At 33.8% G+C, this 14568-nt stretch overlaps 1 protein-coding gene across 1 annotated transcript; it reads right to left on the reverse strand.

Annotated features, from left to right (window-relative positions):
- Positions 1-236: 236 nt before the first annotated feature.
- Positions 237-14487, reverse strand: LOC18097490 (uncharacterized). Its single transcript, XM_006383985.3, has 22 exons — positions 13543-14487; positions 13121-13235; positions 12662-12762; positions 12258-12349; positions 11796-11931; positions 11589-11657; positions 11291-11392; positions 10830-10928; positions 10344-10454; positions 9618-9824; positions 9207-9314; positions 8603-8698; positions 8470-8526; positions 8201-8347; positions 8066-8125; positions 4701-4805; positions 4120-4281; positions 2715-2788; positions 1946-2069; positions 1187-1278; positions 862-982; positions 237-760 (listed from the first exon to the last, which is right to left on the reverse strand). Exons 1-22 carry the CDS (start codon positions 14254-14256, stop codon positions 608-610), a joined length of 3045 nt encoding a protein of 1014 aa, XP_006384047.2. The 5' UTR covers positions 14257-14487; the 3' UTR covers positions 237-607.
- Between the last annotated feature and the right edge of the window lie 81 nt (positions 14488-14568).

Raw genomic sequence — 14568 nt, forward strand, 5'->3', positions numbered from 1 at the left:
ATGGGCCTTGGCTGTCCGCTATGACAACCCTGGCCATTTGGGTATTGGTCGAAGTGGATAGCTCGGTGGTCTGCTAGGACAACCTTGTCCACTAAATTATGGGTTTTGTCTTAACGACAAACCCACGTGTTATTCGGGCCTCAACCCAACAATTAACTACTCTGGGATCGATTTCCAATTCTACGCGGATTCCACCGACACACCACAACGCCATTTTTTAGAATAATAACTTTGACTTTGATGCAGTACAAAACATGTTTCTCACATATAGTTTTATAGTGGTACGTATCTGAAACATAATTTTCCATGAACATACGATATTCCTCTCAACTTCACGACAAAATTTGTCCGAAAGCCAAGCTCCTCGTAGAGGTTTATTGGGTTATTATTGCACTTCGAATCAAACATAAGAGTTTTCTTTCTATGTGCAGTCAGTATAGTTGCCGGAAATGTGTGGGAAGATGAGGTATCTAAATTGAAAGCCAAAGTGGTTTCGTCCTCCGGCAGTAAAAGTACTGGCTTAGATCAAGGCATGAGAACTGTTGCCGCCAGGTCATTGGGATAACCACAGGAAATGTACCTTCTACAGAGAACTTCAAAGTTTTGATTAGAATGGACATCTGCAGGGTTCGATTCCCCAAGTCTTCTCCGCATATTCTTCAATTGTTCTATCACTGCTAAATCTTCCAGACCCAGCAGTGCTAAGGATGCTCATCCGAGTCCACTTCTCTTGATCAACAAATGCTTTATCAGCAGCAGCCTGCAGTTGAATAGTGTAAGCATGGGATTCTTGGAACCGTTTCAAGTAGTAGAGCACCAAAATGCTTGACTTTTGGGAATTTCAATAGAACAAAAGATTACCTGTGCCTCTAGATAGCTCTGGAAGTCGTAACCAAGAAGGTAAAAGTCATTGCCACCCTCCACCTTGTCACATAAGGATTCAAAATAGTCTTGGAAGCCAAAATAGCCATCTCGAACCATCCTACATGCAATAGTATGATAAAAATCAAATTACCAAAAAATCTGTCACTATCCAAAGAAGTGTCTTGCTCAGCATACAAAACACAACCTGCGTCAGAAACACCGAAAAATTGATGTCCAAAGCATTTACCTGGTTTGCTGGAAATGATTTTGAAAGGCAAGTGATTTGGGGGGCGGGGTTTCCAAGTTTAATTACATTACATACCTTACAACACGAGCAAATTGAAGAGGCACTTTAAGGGCAGGTCCTTTCTCGCGCAAAGCTGGTACTTCATGCATTTTTGCACCAAATAAAAACTGAGCCAAAAATGACAGCATCAGAAATGTATTCCCCCATTGAGTGCTAGCACATGCATGCCAAACGATTGGTGTCTAGTTACAAAATACAACACAGGTAACCAGTTGACAGAAACCTATGATTTTACAAGTGGTGATGCAGACATGCAGAAACCGAGAAGAAAAGCATTGATTGGTTTTGGAGTGCCTTCAAAAAGCTCCCAAACATGCAAAACTCGACTGGCATCATAGCCATTTGAGCCTAGAATGGTCAAATTCCTATTACATTTGAATATATTACCATTCTACTGCCACAAACTTTCCAGCAGCTGCAGTAAAACAATTGGAACTGGCACTTCTAATCCACTCTTCTTCCTTACATGTTCAATTGAATTATAAAATGATTTATACTGGCCAGTCGACTATATACTTAGAACAAGTTGTCATGTCAACCTTTATGAAGCTAGGCAGACTTTCCAAAAGCAAATAACTTGCTGATGACACTTGAATCCCAGTCAACAAAGCAAGAACCCAACCACATCAAATTGGTTAAGTAGATATCAGAAACTTAGTCTCATGAACTGTTTGCTGATTCATGTTTCTTAATGTCATAGCAAACAGTAAAGGCCAATGCACAAATTCTATTTAAATGGTTTCCTTGTAAACCTCATTTCAGATTAGCACATACCATGTTATCTTTCCCTATTTCTTCAATAATTTCAACTGTAGAACCATCTTCTGTGGCTAGAAGTAAACATCCATTCATCAAAAATTTCATGCTGCCAGTACCTGATGCCTCATGCCCTGCAGTGCTGCATAAAATCATGCATATTACATGAGAAATCCTACATATTTCAGATAAAGTTAAATCTAATGGACAACCAATTAGAAAAGGAAAGATCACAAGGAAAAGAAAAGGACTTTGAACCAAAGGCCCAACTCAATCTTCTACATTCTATCATGCAATACAACCACTTCTACATTATAAAAAAAAATTAAACAAAAGCAGACAAGTAATCTAGAGAATGGATCAGAAAAGTGAAAAAAACATAGTTGACTATTATCATCTAGAAAGTCAGTTTGTGCACTTACACAATTAGAGGAAAGTATTCCATATGTTAAGTGAAATATAATTTAAAAATATGATTGGTTACAAAAAACAATTGCAATCTTACAAGCCCTTTTGTTTTGACTTTATTTATCCCTTTTTAGGATACTTGGGATGAACAATTTATCAGAATCAGAAAGGTAGCAATCCAAACTGACCTTTTAAGCTAGAATTTATGGGGTTAAAAACTTCAAATGGTTCTTGCAACATTTACAAATTCTCCAATGATTTGGCGCAGGGAATATTCATTTATCATCAACTCAATAATGAATTAAATAAGTTAAATAGAAGATAATTATGGTTGAGTCTAAGGTTGCAATCCAATTGGTGCACCATATTATTTACAGACCTTATGTGCTGCGAAAGGTCAGCCCCTGGTATTACTAACTCAGCAACAGAGACATTGTAATCAGGTATAAAAACCTGTAGGAGATTATAAACAAGAAACTGAATCAAAACAATAGATAAACAAAACCATGAAATAACAGAAGCACAGATAATTCATCAGTTAGTTCCAAATGATACTGCGATCAAACAAGCAGAAGACCAAGAAAAATAATCTCCGACAGATAAGATGTTTTATATTTTTGATTCAATACCAAAAACAATATGCCTTCTCAATACAGCATGTAGGGAAGGGAGGAGGAGAAAAATTGCAGCGTAAGGGTATATAAGTCAGGATTGAGGCATGGTGATCCACACATACTATTGAAAAGTATAGTAAAAAAAACAATAGAAAGTTACTAGCATACTAAATCAAGCATTTATAAATAAGAAAATAAACTAATGAGAAAATAAACAAATTTCTCTGGCAACAATTGAGAGCATAAGAAAGTTAGAAATAGAAGAGTTTAACAAAATTTCCACACAAGGAAACTAGTAATTTAAACTGAGTTAACTGATGTCTCATCAGAAGTGGTATAAGAAAACAGCTGAATACTATTAGGAGAAAATTATGTCCTAATGTTAGAAGCATTAAACTAATTGGGGGGGAAAATGCAGGAACTTGAGACTTCTTAAAGAATATTCCCTCAAATTTTTCCCATTTCCTCTCCTTCCACTTACTCCCCATCTAATAATGAAAATGCTCTCCAGGCAACTAGAATCCAACCACTTCTAAGGCCCTCCTTCAACTAGCAAGTAAATCCATCAATAAACAATTCCAAGGTTGATATCTTTTAGCAACTGAATAATGCAAACAAAAACAATCACTCCTTTGGACCAAAAACAATTCGTTCTCTTTCCAGTTTAAATGATGCTATAAACACAAAAATCAAACCACCGCTGAAGTGCATATCAAGAATATTTCCATAGTTACCACCACTTGCTGCTCGAACAGAAAAAAAATTGCTTGATTGGAACCTGACACTTAGGACTACTATCTTACCTACCTCACCTTATAGAATCACTAAACTAATGATAGACCTGATAGACAGTAATATCAATATTCGTGCATTTCCATGCATCTTGAAGAATTTTCATTGAGAATGATTAGCAAGACAGAAATAATGTCGACCACTATCAATATCATGGTACAATGACTTGTTATGAGGCTTGGATGCAATGCCCTGATGAAAACTTCTTGTGAGGGAACTGGCATTTTAGCACTCAAAAGGAATTTGGTTCATGATTATTTTTGGCCTAGCACAAACCTTTCAGCTGATAAAAAACTGGTTAAAAACCTCACTTTCACCAAATAATACAGAAGATGCTCATCTGTTCACCTACTTAACACAGACACGCTTTTCACTTACCAACTTCAAAAGATCACCAACATCAGGATCGTTGTTAATTTTTTCTGCTACAGCATTGCAGAGTTTGATGATCTTCCTGGCAATTTCATAACCAGGAGCAGCTTTCCCTCCAATTATGCAGACACGGGGGACAACCTTTGTCCTGTCACTCTTCTCCATATTCTGCAACAAAATTAGAATAACATAAGCAACCTATATCCAAATATCATAAAATCATGGTAAAACCAATCCTCAACATCTGGAGGAGTACTATTCATGTAAAATAAGCATGAGCTCTCTGTCATGAATCATGTAAACCAGGAAAACTGGTTCTAACATGACTTGTTTTAACCAGGCCATAACTAACAGAAAACAAAGTCCAAATTGTTGACACACTAAAATATTGTCCAGTTGCTCTTATGCCATGTATGGACCAAACCCAGAAAGAGTTAACTGCTGAAGCTCATGCGTTTTAGTTATAGCTTATAGCAGCAAGGCGATGGGAGAGGCAGACATCGGGGCCTCATTTTTAGAGACCGCAAGTGTTCTAATAGATTTAACTGAAGATAATGGCTTCTTTTGCCCAAGTAGATTCCATTCACCTTTATACAGTCATATCGATGGACGATGCCAAGTATATTGAGTAACTGTCTTTTATACTCGTGTATTCGCTTTATCTGCACATCAAACATTGCACTTACACTGACCTGCAATGAAAATGTATGCTGTTAATGTAAGATCCCATGCAAGCTTCTATAAGAAATTAATCTTTACATGTAATAAAAGGCACAGTTAGGAGGTAAATTTTTGAAGAGACTAAAATGCCTTTTTTTATTTTTTATTGTGAATCTGTGGTTTTTTTTTTCAATAAATAAATCAAGAATCCTAAAATAGCTAAAACTGTTTTTTTATCATGCGTGTTTTGTTTTTGTTTTTCTATTTTCTATTTGCCTATGATAACAATCCTAATCCTATAAGATTTATTTTTTTTCAGGGTATAAAAAGATTCCTTTCCCAAAACTCAGAGTTATAATTAGATAAGAATTCTATTCAATATACAAAAACAATATAATTATATTTTTATAAAAACAATACTTTGAATATAATTTAAAAAATCAGTATTTGTCTTTGTTATCAAGGTACTTAATATTTTTCTTTGTATATTTCTCTTTATTGTTTTCTCAATCTTGTTTATTATAATTTCATCTTGGTATATTTGCCTTCTTTTAATGGTTGCTTGTTATAATTTGATTATACTATATTTAATTTTAATTCTTACATATTAAAGATCATATAATGGTTGCTTACTTTCATAAATTGAATTATGTCTTTGAGATATTATTATACATGATCATTGAAAATAAGATGCATGTGGTAGAAATATTTGTTAAGGAGGGGAAATTTTTTCATTGGCAAGAAAAAAACAATTATGGGAGATGATGTATTTTTATTTAGACCTATATGAAAAGATAAAAAAAAGAAGTAATGATTAAAGGAGAAAGCTCAAGAAATTAATCCGGCAGTTGCCCCTCCTTTTCGTAACCTAGCTTCGCAGCTGTACACTAGAGAACTTAAACATTACTCTTACAAGGCTATACAATTCATACCTTCACGATAGTCCCATTATCAACATTGGCAAAGGTAAAACTTTTGTGATTGGGGGGCAATGAATATAGGTGAATATATATTATGCATATAAATCAAAATTAACATAATTTTTAGGAATTTCTAATTAAACAAATAAATCACTATATATACTAATTGAAAACTTCTTCTTAATATTTATTGTGAGGATGCTTTGTTCATATTTGTTTCATAAAAGAAATGGTACTAATTAGCTTTACAATTAAAAGCATAGCTAAGAAATCAATTTATTTTAATAAAACAGATTAAATCATGTATTGGAGAAAGGAGCAGACTTAAGAGATGATAATAGCACTCTAAATTTCTAATTTTATAAATATAATCAATAAAGAGGGAGAGAGAAGAATTTAAGGGTAAGTTTGAAAAGAAAATTAAAAAAAAAGGAGTAACATGAAAAATAAATAAAGAATCCGATCCACATAACAAAACTCAAAGTATATATCTTGATTTCCTTTTTTCGTTAGAAAGTTACCTAGATTGCTTTGAATGTGTTTGCAAGATTGAAACAAACTATAAACAAAATACAAGAATTAAAAGAAAGTATTCAAGTATAATAAAAAAAATATTAAAATCTGATTTTTTTTATTTAACTTAAATCAATTCAAATAATTTGTATTTGTATTCTAAGAAATTATAATTATAGAATCCAAAATCTCTAACATTGACTTCGACCCTAACTTTTAGGAAATCTTTTGGCTTTAATTCAACATGCAGGCTTTTGTATAAATTGATACCACATTTTTCACATCCTGTATTAACTCTTCATTTGTTTTTTAGATAATAATAATAGAAGCTAAATTAATTACTTGCATTAATCTTTTCTTAATTAGTTACTAGCATAATATTTGTATTAAAACAAATACTATTATGTTAAATTGTTCCATCTTTTTATTAGTTGGCAATTCTTAACAAGCAAAATTATTGAAATGAAGCAAGTTTGTGTTTATGTTTGTATGCAAAAATGGAAAAGAAAACAGAGATAAAAATGTTCACTCTTTCCTTAAAAGATAAAAGAAAAGAAAAGGAGTAAGAGTAATTATAATGATAATTAACAGAATAAATTACCTTTTCATTTGAAATTAACATTAACCTTTTATTTATTCCTAAAATATATACTATATTTATATATAGACAAATGAATTTTAATATACAGTTATATGTTAAGTTTTTTTTTTCTTATATCTAAGTGATTTATTTACATCCCTCCAAAACAAAGGTAGTTATAAATATTTACTTATATTATTGTGTAAGCAAAATTATATCACTTATATCCCTAAGATTTAATTAAATATATATATATATATATATATATAAATTGTTATTTTTTTATGCAAAATTATATCACTTCCGACTTGACAAGATGATTAATGTCACGCATATATTACTTTTGCCTATATGGTATCATTGATTCTTCTTCAGCTTTTGTTATTGCAAATTAGCAATGTTGTAATAGAAAAATGTGCAATATAAAGTGATGTAGGATGACACATCTAAAAAGAAATTGTTACTTGAACATGAATGCATAACAAACCTAAAATTCCAATCTTAAGAAATCACTTTTTAACTTAACATAAGAAAAGGATTTTGAAAATATGAGATTAAACCAAATGCATGCAAAATGTTTTAAAATTTTAGACTTTAGAAATCTCATGAATTGATAGGGTTCATCTAGATTCCATTAATATTTTTTTGAAAATTGATTTTGCATTTTGTTTATTGGTTCATGTGAGTTACAATATTCAAGTTATTTAATTTATGTTTCGAGATTTCATTCCATCAATATATTTTATCAAAGACACAATGAAATATTGAATCATACTCCTCCTTATAACAAACAACGACATAGAGTTACTTGATTTATGATATAGCATAGGTTATTAATTGTTTAAATTAATAGCAAAGTTAAATTTATAAAAGATCATTTAATAAATAATTTGAATATAGTATTTTGTTTATTTAATTGAAAAGGAAGGTTAAAATTTCATATTATTATCACTTACTCATAAAACAAAATAACTTCATTAAAGAATTGATAAGAAATCTGATGACATTTTTTTTATATAACAACACTAAGGATGTTATTGAATTAAAGATAATTTAATTAATTTTTTAGTTTATTGCATTATTTTCATACATAACATCGATTTTAGTTATTTGATACCAAGATATCCTTTTAGAAAGACATTTTAAAATAACAAACAAAAATTAAAATCATCTAATCACGTGTAGGCCACGGCAACGCCCATGCAAAAAAAGTAGTCTTCTAAAAAGAGACAAGGAAACACAAAACCTAAAAAATTCCTGTAAAGGTTTCGTTTCAAACCTTGACCCCACTCATTGCTTCAATGTACTCTGCAAGTCTCATTTTGTTAACCTTCCTAACCTACAAGAATAAGAATATCACAAATAAATCCATATGTAAAAGATTATTTCATAGTAACTGCATGCATAAAGTTACCATCCTCCATTCTTCATGTAGATCTGCATTGGCTGCTTGTTCTTGCAAACCAGCTAATAAGTCCACATCACGGATCCAAGCTTCTGTTCCAAGCCACTTTGAGATAAGAGCACTTAAACTTGGATTGCTCACAACAATCCAGCGACGCTGAGATATAAACATTAATACCTTGAAATCCTTTCCAGTATAAAGGTAAGTATGATGGCAGCACCCAAGCAAAGAAAAAGGTTTGAGTAAATAAGTGAATCAAAGGTGATAATTAAGTTAACCTGTGTTACTCCATTTGTCTTGTAATCAAATTTATGAGGCCACAGCTCATAGAAGTCCTGCAAAGAAGTTTCTGAGAGTCAGAGGCCTCAATGAATATCTAACATGTTTAGATTTCAAACAAGTGAAGTTTACCTTGAATACTCTTGTTTTTAGCAATTCTGAATGCACTCTAGAAACTCCATTCACAGTATGAGAGCAAACAATTGCTAGGTTTGCCATTCGAATACTCTGTCAAACAATACGGTTGATTCTCAGCTGTCACAACAACTTTACAATTCACCACCAGGCTATGCATATAGAAGAGAAGTGAAAACTACCAAAAAAAGAACAAAAAGATTTCACTACCAAACCACCCAAAATGGTAAAAGAGTCCCCAAGGCATCAATCTTACCTTCAGTATCTCATTTTGCACAAAAATACATGTGCGCAGAGATAAAAAAAGAATATGAGATGATGAGAGAGAGAAAGAAAGGAAATACACGGCTCTTTATTTCAAACACAAATCATGTTCTATTTCCTAGCAACACACGCTCTTTAACAGCACATTTTTCTTCACAACATGACAAGAATAAGAAAATGTTTTACATGTAACCATAAAAGAAAACATAAGAAAAGGTAGCTAATGCAGAAATATGAGCCAAAATAAAACATGAAGAGTATGTCAGTGATGTTAAAAAAGAATTAAAATTTGGCCAATATAGAAGAGATTAAAACTTTGGGTGGTTTTGCAAAGTACCTTAATAGCACCATCTTCAACGATTGACATCCTAGAAAGTCGATCATAATCCAAACCAATTTTCTTCTTCAGCTCTTCAATGTAATCAAAATTTATATCGTATATAATCTGAAAAATAAGAAATTACTAAAAAATATTCAAAAAAAGGTGGAGAATATTTTAATAATCTATAATTGCAATCTTTAGCAGATTGATTTTGTAGTATAGAAATGGTTACAGAAACAATCATGATTAATATATGAGGTTGCTAAGGGATTCTGGCATGAGCTGCTGGAAATAAGAAATTCAAGTTGAGTATATACAATTAATGGCTAGCCAAACTTGTTTTCTGGACGTTCTGAAAATGATTATAGAATCCAATTCATGTAAGAGGGGGGGAAAACAATTAAACAATCATCTAGGAAAACCCACTTGTAAATGGCGTGGTAGAAGACTTTCCAGCAGATCAACAGGGACCTTTTCCAGTCCTTCAGGTAATACTGTATGAGTTGTGAAAGAAAAAATCTTGCACACAATGTCCCATGCTCTATTCCAATCCAAGTGCTCTTCATCAACAAGCACTCTCATAACCTCAGCTATTGCAAGAGAAGGGTGAGTATCATTCAGCTGTAGAGCAACCTATATAAGTGGCAAGGCAAAGTCAGACCAATGGAGACAAGTTTTAGTGCAAGTTTTATGGAAGAAAGCAAATGCAAAACTTTCCATCTTCATACCACGGAGCAGCCCATGTGTCAATTTACATGTAATTAACCATTCATAATGAATCGAGAAGTTGACAATGGTTTAATCATCTTAATTTAGAACAAACTCCATAAATGAAACGAGTAAAATCTCTGAAATCTAAGGCTTCAATGCAAAATAAAAGCCACATGTATCTGTTATCTGGTCAAGTTTGTCTTAAAATAAATGTTTGTGGACATTTAAACTACATATGTGTTAGTGTGAAGGTGCAGGCGCTCACGGGCGTATGGTGTGCTCTAGAAAAGGACACCACAAGAAAATCAATAATTACCAAAAAAAAATTTGTTTCTTTGTAGTTCAGCATAAAACAGTGCCTAAGAACGGTCTAAGCAAGCTAAAAAATTTGGTTGTCAGAAAACTAATTTTTTGCATATATCAAAAACTAATGAGCAAAACCTTCTCATGAAAGTCATCAAAGTTACTGTGAGAATCCTTGAACCTCCGAATGATGTCTTGCAATGATGCAGAGACAAAGAAATATTGTTGTTTTAACCGTAGTTCCTTCCCCTGCAAGAGAGTAGCTCAACCAATGAAAACCCATTGCAAGACAGATAAAAACATCTTTCATCAAAGATAATAAGATGCCTCAAAACTGGAAAAAAGAAAAGGAAATAATAATTCAAAAAGGATGTGAGCCTGCGCATAGGAAAAAACAGAGCAATTGAAAAAACAACACGTAAACCACCAATGATTAAGTGCAAGTATCTGATTAAAGATATTTGTGCTATCCCCTTTTCATCAATGTGAAATTGGCCTCCAAAGAAATCAAATTGCTTTTAAAATACAGGCACTACAAACAGAGGATAAAGAAACAACATAATAGGACAGTGAAATTCAATATACACATGCTATTATGAGCCAAGAAAAAAGGAAAAACAATACCTGATATGAACGGTCATCAGGGAATAGAACACTACTTATAGTTTCAGCCCTCTGTCTATTGACAACAGCATTAATATAGTCTCCGGTGTTATAAGACTCCTGCAAATGACATGGGTTTCAGATAAAGGCTTAAGAATCTTTCAGGTTTTATTATAAAAAAAAAAAAAGTGACTCGGCAAGAGAGAATTAAAAATTGAAAAAAACAAAACAAAAACATAGTGACCATTTCCTTTTCTGCAGAAGTAAAATGTTTACCCATGCTATTTTATACTCAGCAAATGAGGATGCAAGATTATTATTTTTTTTGTTGGAAAAAATTTACCTGAACTAAAGTGTTATTTTAAAAATCAAGTTAATATTCTTTTTCTGTCAATTGATCTACACCGGAATATATCACATGTTTTAACTGTAAAATCAAATGACACGTAGGAAGGATAGATATTCAACTTAATCAAGATTACCATATCAATTTGATCACTTGGTTTAGCAGCCCAGAGGCGAAGAGTAATAGTATTCCTTGTTCCATGACCAGGTATTGGATTGTCATAAGCTACAGCTTCAACCTGCCAAAATGGAACCAAACTATTATGCTATAAGTTAAATTCAGGAAAGTCAGCATAAATGTGCTATCATTTAAAAAAATGCAAGTCATCCAATTTCAAATAGATATATGAAGCATCCAAACCTAATAAAAGTCAAGTAACATAAAAAGATGAAAATGAACCATGCAGTCTTGAGTACATGAAGATATTACAATACCGTTTCTCCAGGGAGCCAAACTTTACGTTTTCCTCCATTGAAATTTTCATCTTCCACAGTCCCATAGAACTAATCCATCCAAAAAGAACACAAGTAGATAGTTGATAGATAAGTTCAAGGTAGAAGGATGGTACAGTGGTAATGCAACATAAACAATAACGAATGAAGCAACTTGATTGAGATAGAAATAGGAAAGTACTTGCAAACCTTCACAGGATAAGTTACATGAACTCGTTCTATCTCCCAAGGATTTCCAAAATTCAACCAATAATCAGGCTGCTCATGTTGATAGCCATCCAGTATGACCTGGCGAAACAGCCCATATTGATAGCGCAGTCCATAACTGCAAAAATGATATGTGTTCCAGAAAATCAATTAACATCTTCCTGTATATGAAACAAAAAATAGTCAAAGAATAGTTATTTAATGGTGTTAAAGCTTTTGCTAGTGTTAGTTAGGTTAGCCGATAAAGTCACCTAGCAACATACCAAGTGTCAGTGGATGAATCCCACTCACACTATCTCAATAGATTTGAGATAAGCAAGGCCAAAATCATGGCAATACAGCTGCGTTCAACTTTGGAAATGTTTTAAAGCTTCAGAGAGTTGATGATCACTGTAAGCAAGTAAAAAAGGTTCTTACAAGGAGAATCACAGAGTAGAGAAATACCCCCATGCAGGATAGTCCATTGTTGCTAGAGAATCCATTTGACATGCTGAAAGACGAGCAAGACCACCATTACCCAGAGCAGCATCTCCTTCCTTGAAACATCAGCGCAGAACCAAAAAAAAAAAAACGATTTATGATTAGAAAAGCGTCACTATGTGAATTTAAAAAGTTAAAGAACACCCTTCACTGTTTCAAGGCATGAATTAACTTTATTGGATATTTAAAACATCCCTTAATAATGAGTATCTAAAATATTGTAATTGCTGTATTGACTGAATTCAAATCCACAGTCCACCACAGAAATCCAAAAATCTAACTTGGATCAGTTTCTTCAAGGAAAAGTAAATTACTAGCTAAATCAATGTGCTCCCACCAAAGTGTAGAAAAGTATATGCCAAACCAACCTGCTCTGCCAAAACTTCAAACTCAAAACCGAGCTCTTTCAAAGCATCCGCATACTGGTCCCGGATGCCAAGGTTGATGGCACTATTTGACAAGGAACGTCCTAATATTCCAATATACACTGGGTGAATCGTAATTCAAATTCAACAGCAAGCGTTTCAGAAGCAAAAAATGTAACTAAAAATTAAAACTCCAACACGGGAAAAACACAGATGAATAATAAAGCAGGGAAGCCAGTGAAATCCTATTACAATATTGAAAAACTAAAAAATCAAACTTCACAGAAAGCTCAAGATTCACATACAAGATGATCAACTTGCCAACTTTCCTCCAGCACGATAATATTACAAAACAACAGAAGCTAAGAACACCAGAAAGAGCTCCAACATGATATATTACAATACAACAGAAGCTAAGAACACCAAAAATAAATCACATATAGTAACAAAACACATCAATACCCATAAGAAACTCCATCGACAAGAAGTATATGCGCTTAGGATCTTTCTTCTTGAAATGTAGTTGTGTATCATGCCATCTTTCAATCAACCGATCCCTTACACTATGCGCTAAAGCCTACACATTTCACCATTCCAAAAGTCAAATTCACAACAATAATCACTCCAAAAAGAAATTACGAATTACTATTAAAAACAAAATCAATCAGTGATCCCAGAGTTCACTCTCTCCGTGTCTCGCCTGCAAGTGGGACCCACCAAAATAACCAACCATGGACCCACTTGCGTGGCAGAGAGCCTGAGTTCCCGCCAAAATTCAAAAGAGCCGTTATTTACCAACCGTAAAAATAAAAAGACACCGTTACCAAAAAAACAGAATTAAAAAGACTAATAATGATAGGCATAATAATCAATTAATTAATTACCTGATAAGCTTCAAAATCATCAAAACTAAACCTTGACCTAGCAACAGTATATTCAACATGATCCAAGATGTCTTTTTGTAAACTACTCGGGTCGGATTTTAAAAACCGATCCATTAACCCAAACATATTCTCCACTCCCACTCTCGTCTCTCCTCCTCTTAATCCACCACTTCTCCTAACCACTACTCCTTTCCCTGTACTACTACTAGACCCCACCTTGACCTCTCCAGCTCCACCATCAATCGCATCAAACAACGCTTTCTTAATCTTCTCCAAACTTTGATCATCCTCAATTCGGTTACCATGTGAATCAGAGACATAAAACGTCTTGATAAAGCACTCTCCTCCACCTCCGCCGCCGCCTTCATCGAATTCGACGGTGGCTTTTTCGATACGGAGGCCGAGGATTTTGAAGACGCGCGTGATTACCTGGAGGAGACCGATTCGATTGCGAGCGCGGATTACAATTGCGGTAGTGTGAGGATCGGAGGGGTCGTTGTTGTTGATTTCGATAGTTGCGGTGGTGGTGGTGGAGAGCGACTGATTGGTGGAAGCGAGTGTACGGGAAGTAATATGGGAGGTAACATGGAGGAGTGCCGTGGAAAAGGAGAGTTTGTTAGTGGAAACAAAAAACGCAGAGGAAGGAGAGGCGGCGGCGGTTGTTGATGGAAATGTGAGTTTTGATTGATAAAGAGGGACTGAAATTGCAGACATTTTACTTCTTCTTTTTGCACAAGTTTGCAGTTTTTGGTTGGGTGAGACGGTGAGTGAGTGAGTGAGTATATAGGGTACTGGGTGAGTGAGTTGTGGAGGAGGAGGATGTTCAGAGACTAGAGTTGGATATTTTTAAAATAAAGGGCAGTTAAGTCATAAAGATACACACGTGCAACTTATAAGGGATTGATTTGATTTTCGTGGTTTGAATCTCGAGAGTAATGACAAAGAGAGAGAGGGAGAGCTTTTGCAACTTTTCCAGATCCAAGAAAGAAAAGTGAGAAAATAAAGGTGTCTTTGGAGTCCGGTTAA

Source organism: Populus trichocarpa, chromosome 4, assembly GCF_000002775.5.
Source record: "Populus trichocarpa isolate Nisqually-1 chromosome 4, P.trichocarpa_v4.1, whole genome shotgun sequence".
In the NCBI taxonomy this organism is placed as follows: Eukaryota; Viridiplantae; Streptophyta; class Magnoliopsida; order Malpighiales; family Salicaceae; genus Populus; species Populus trichocarpa.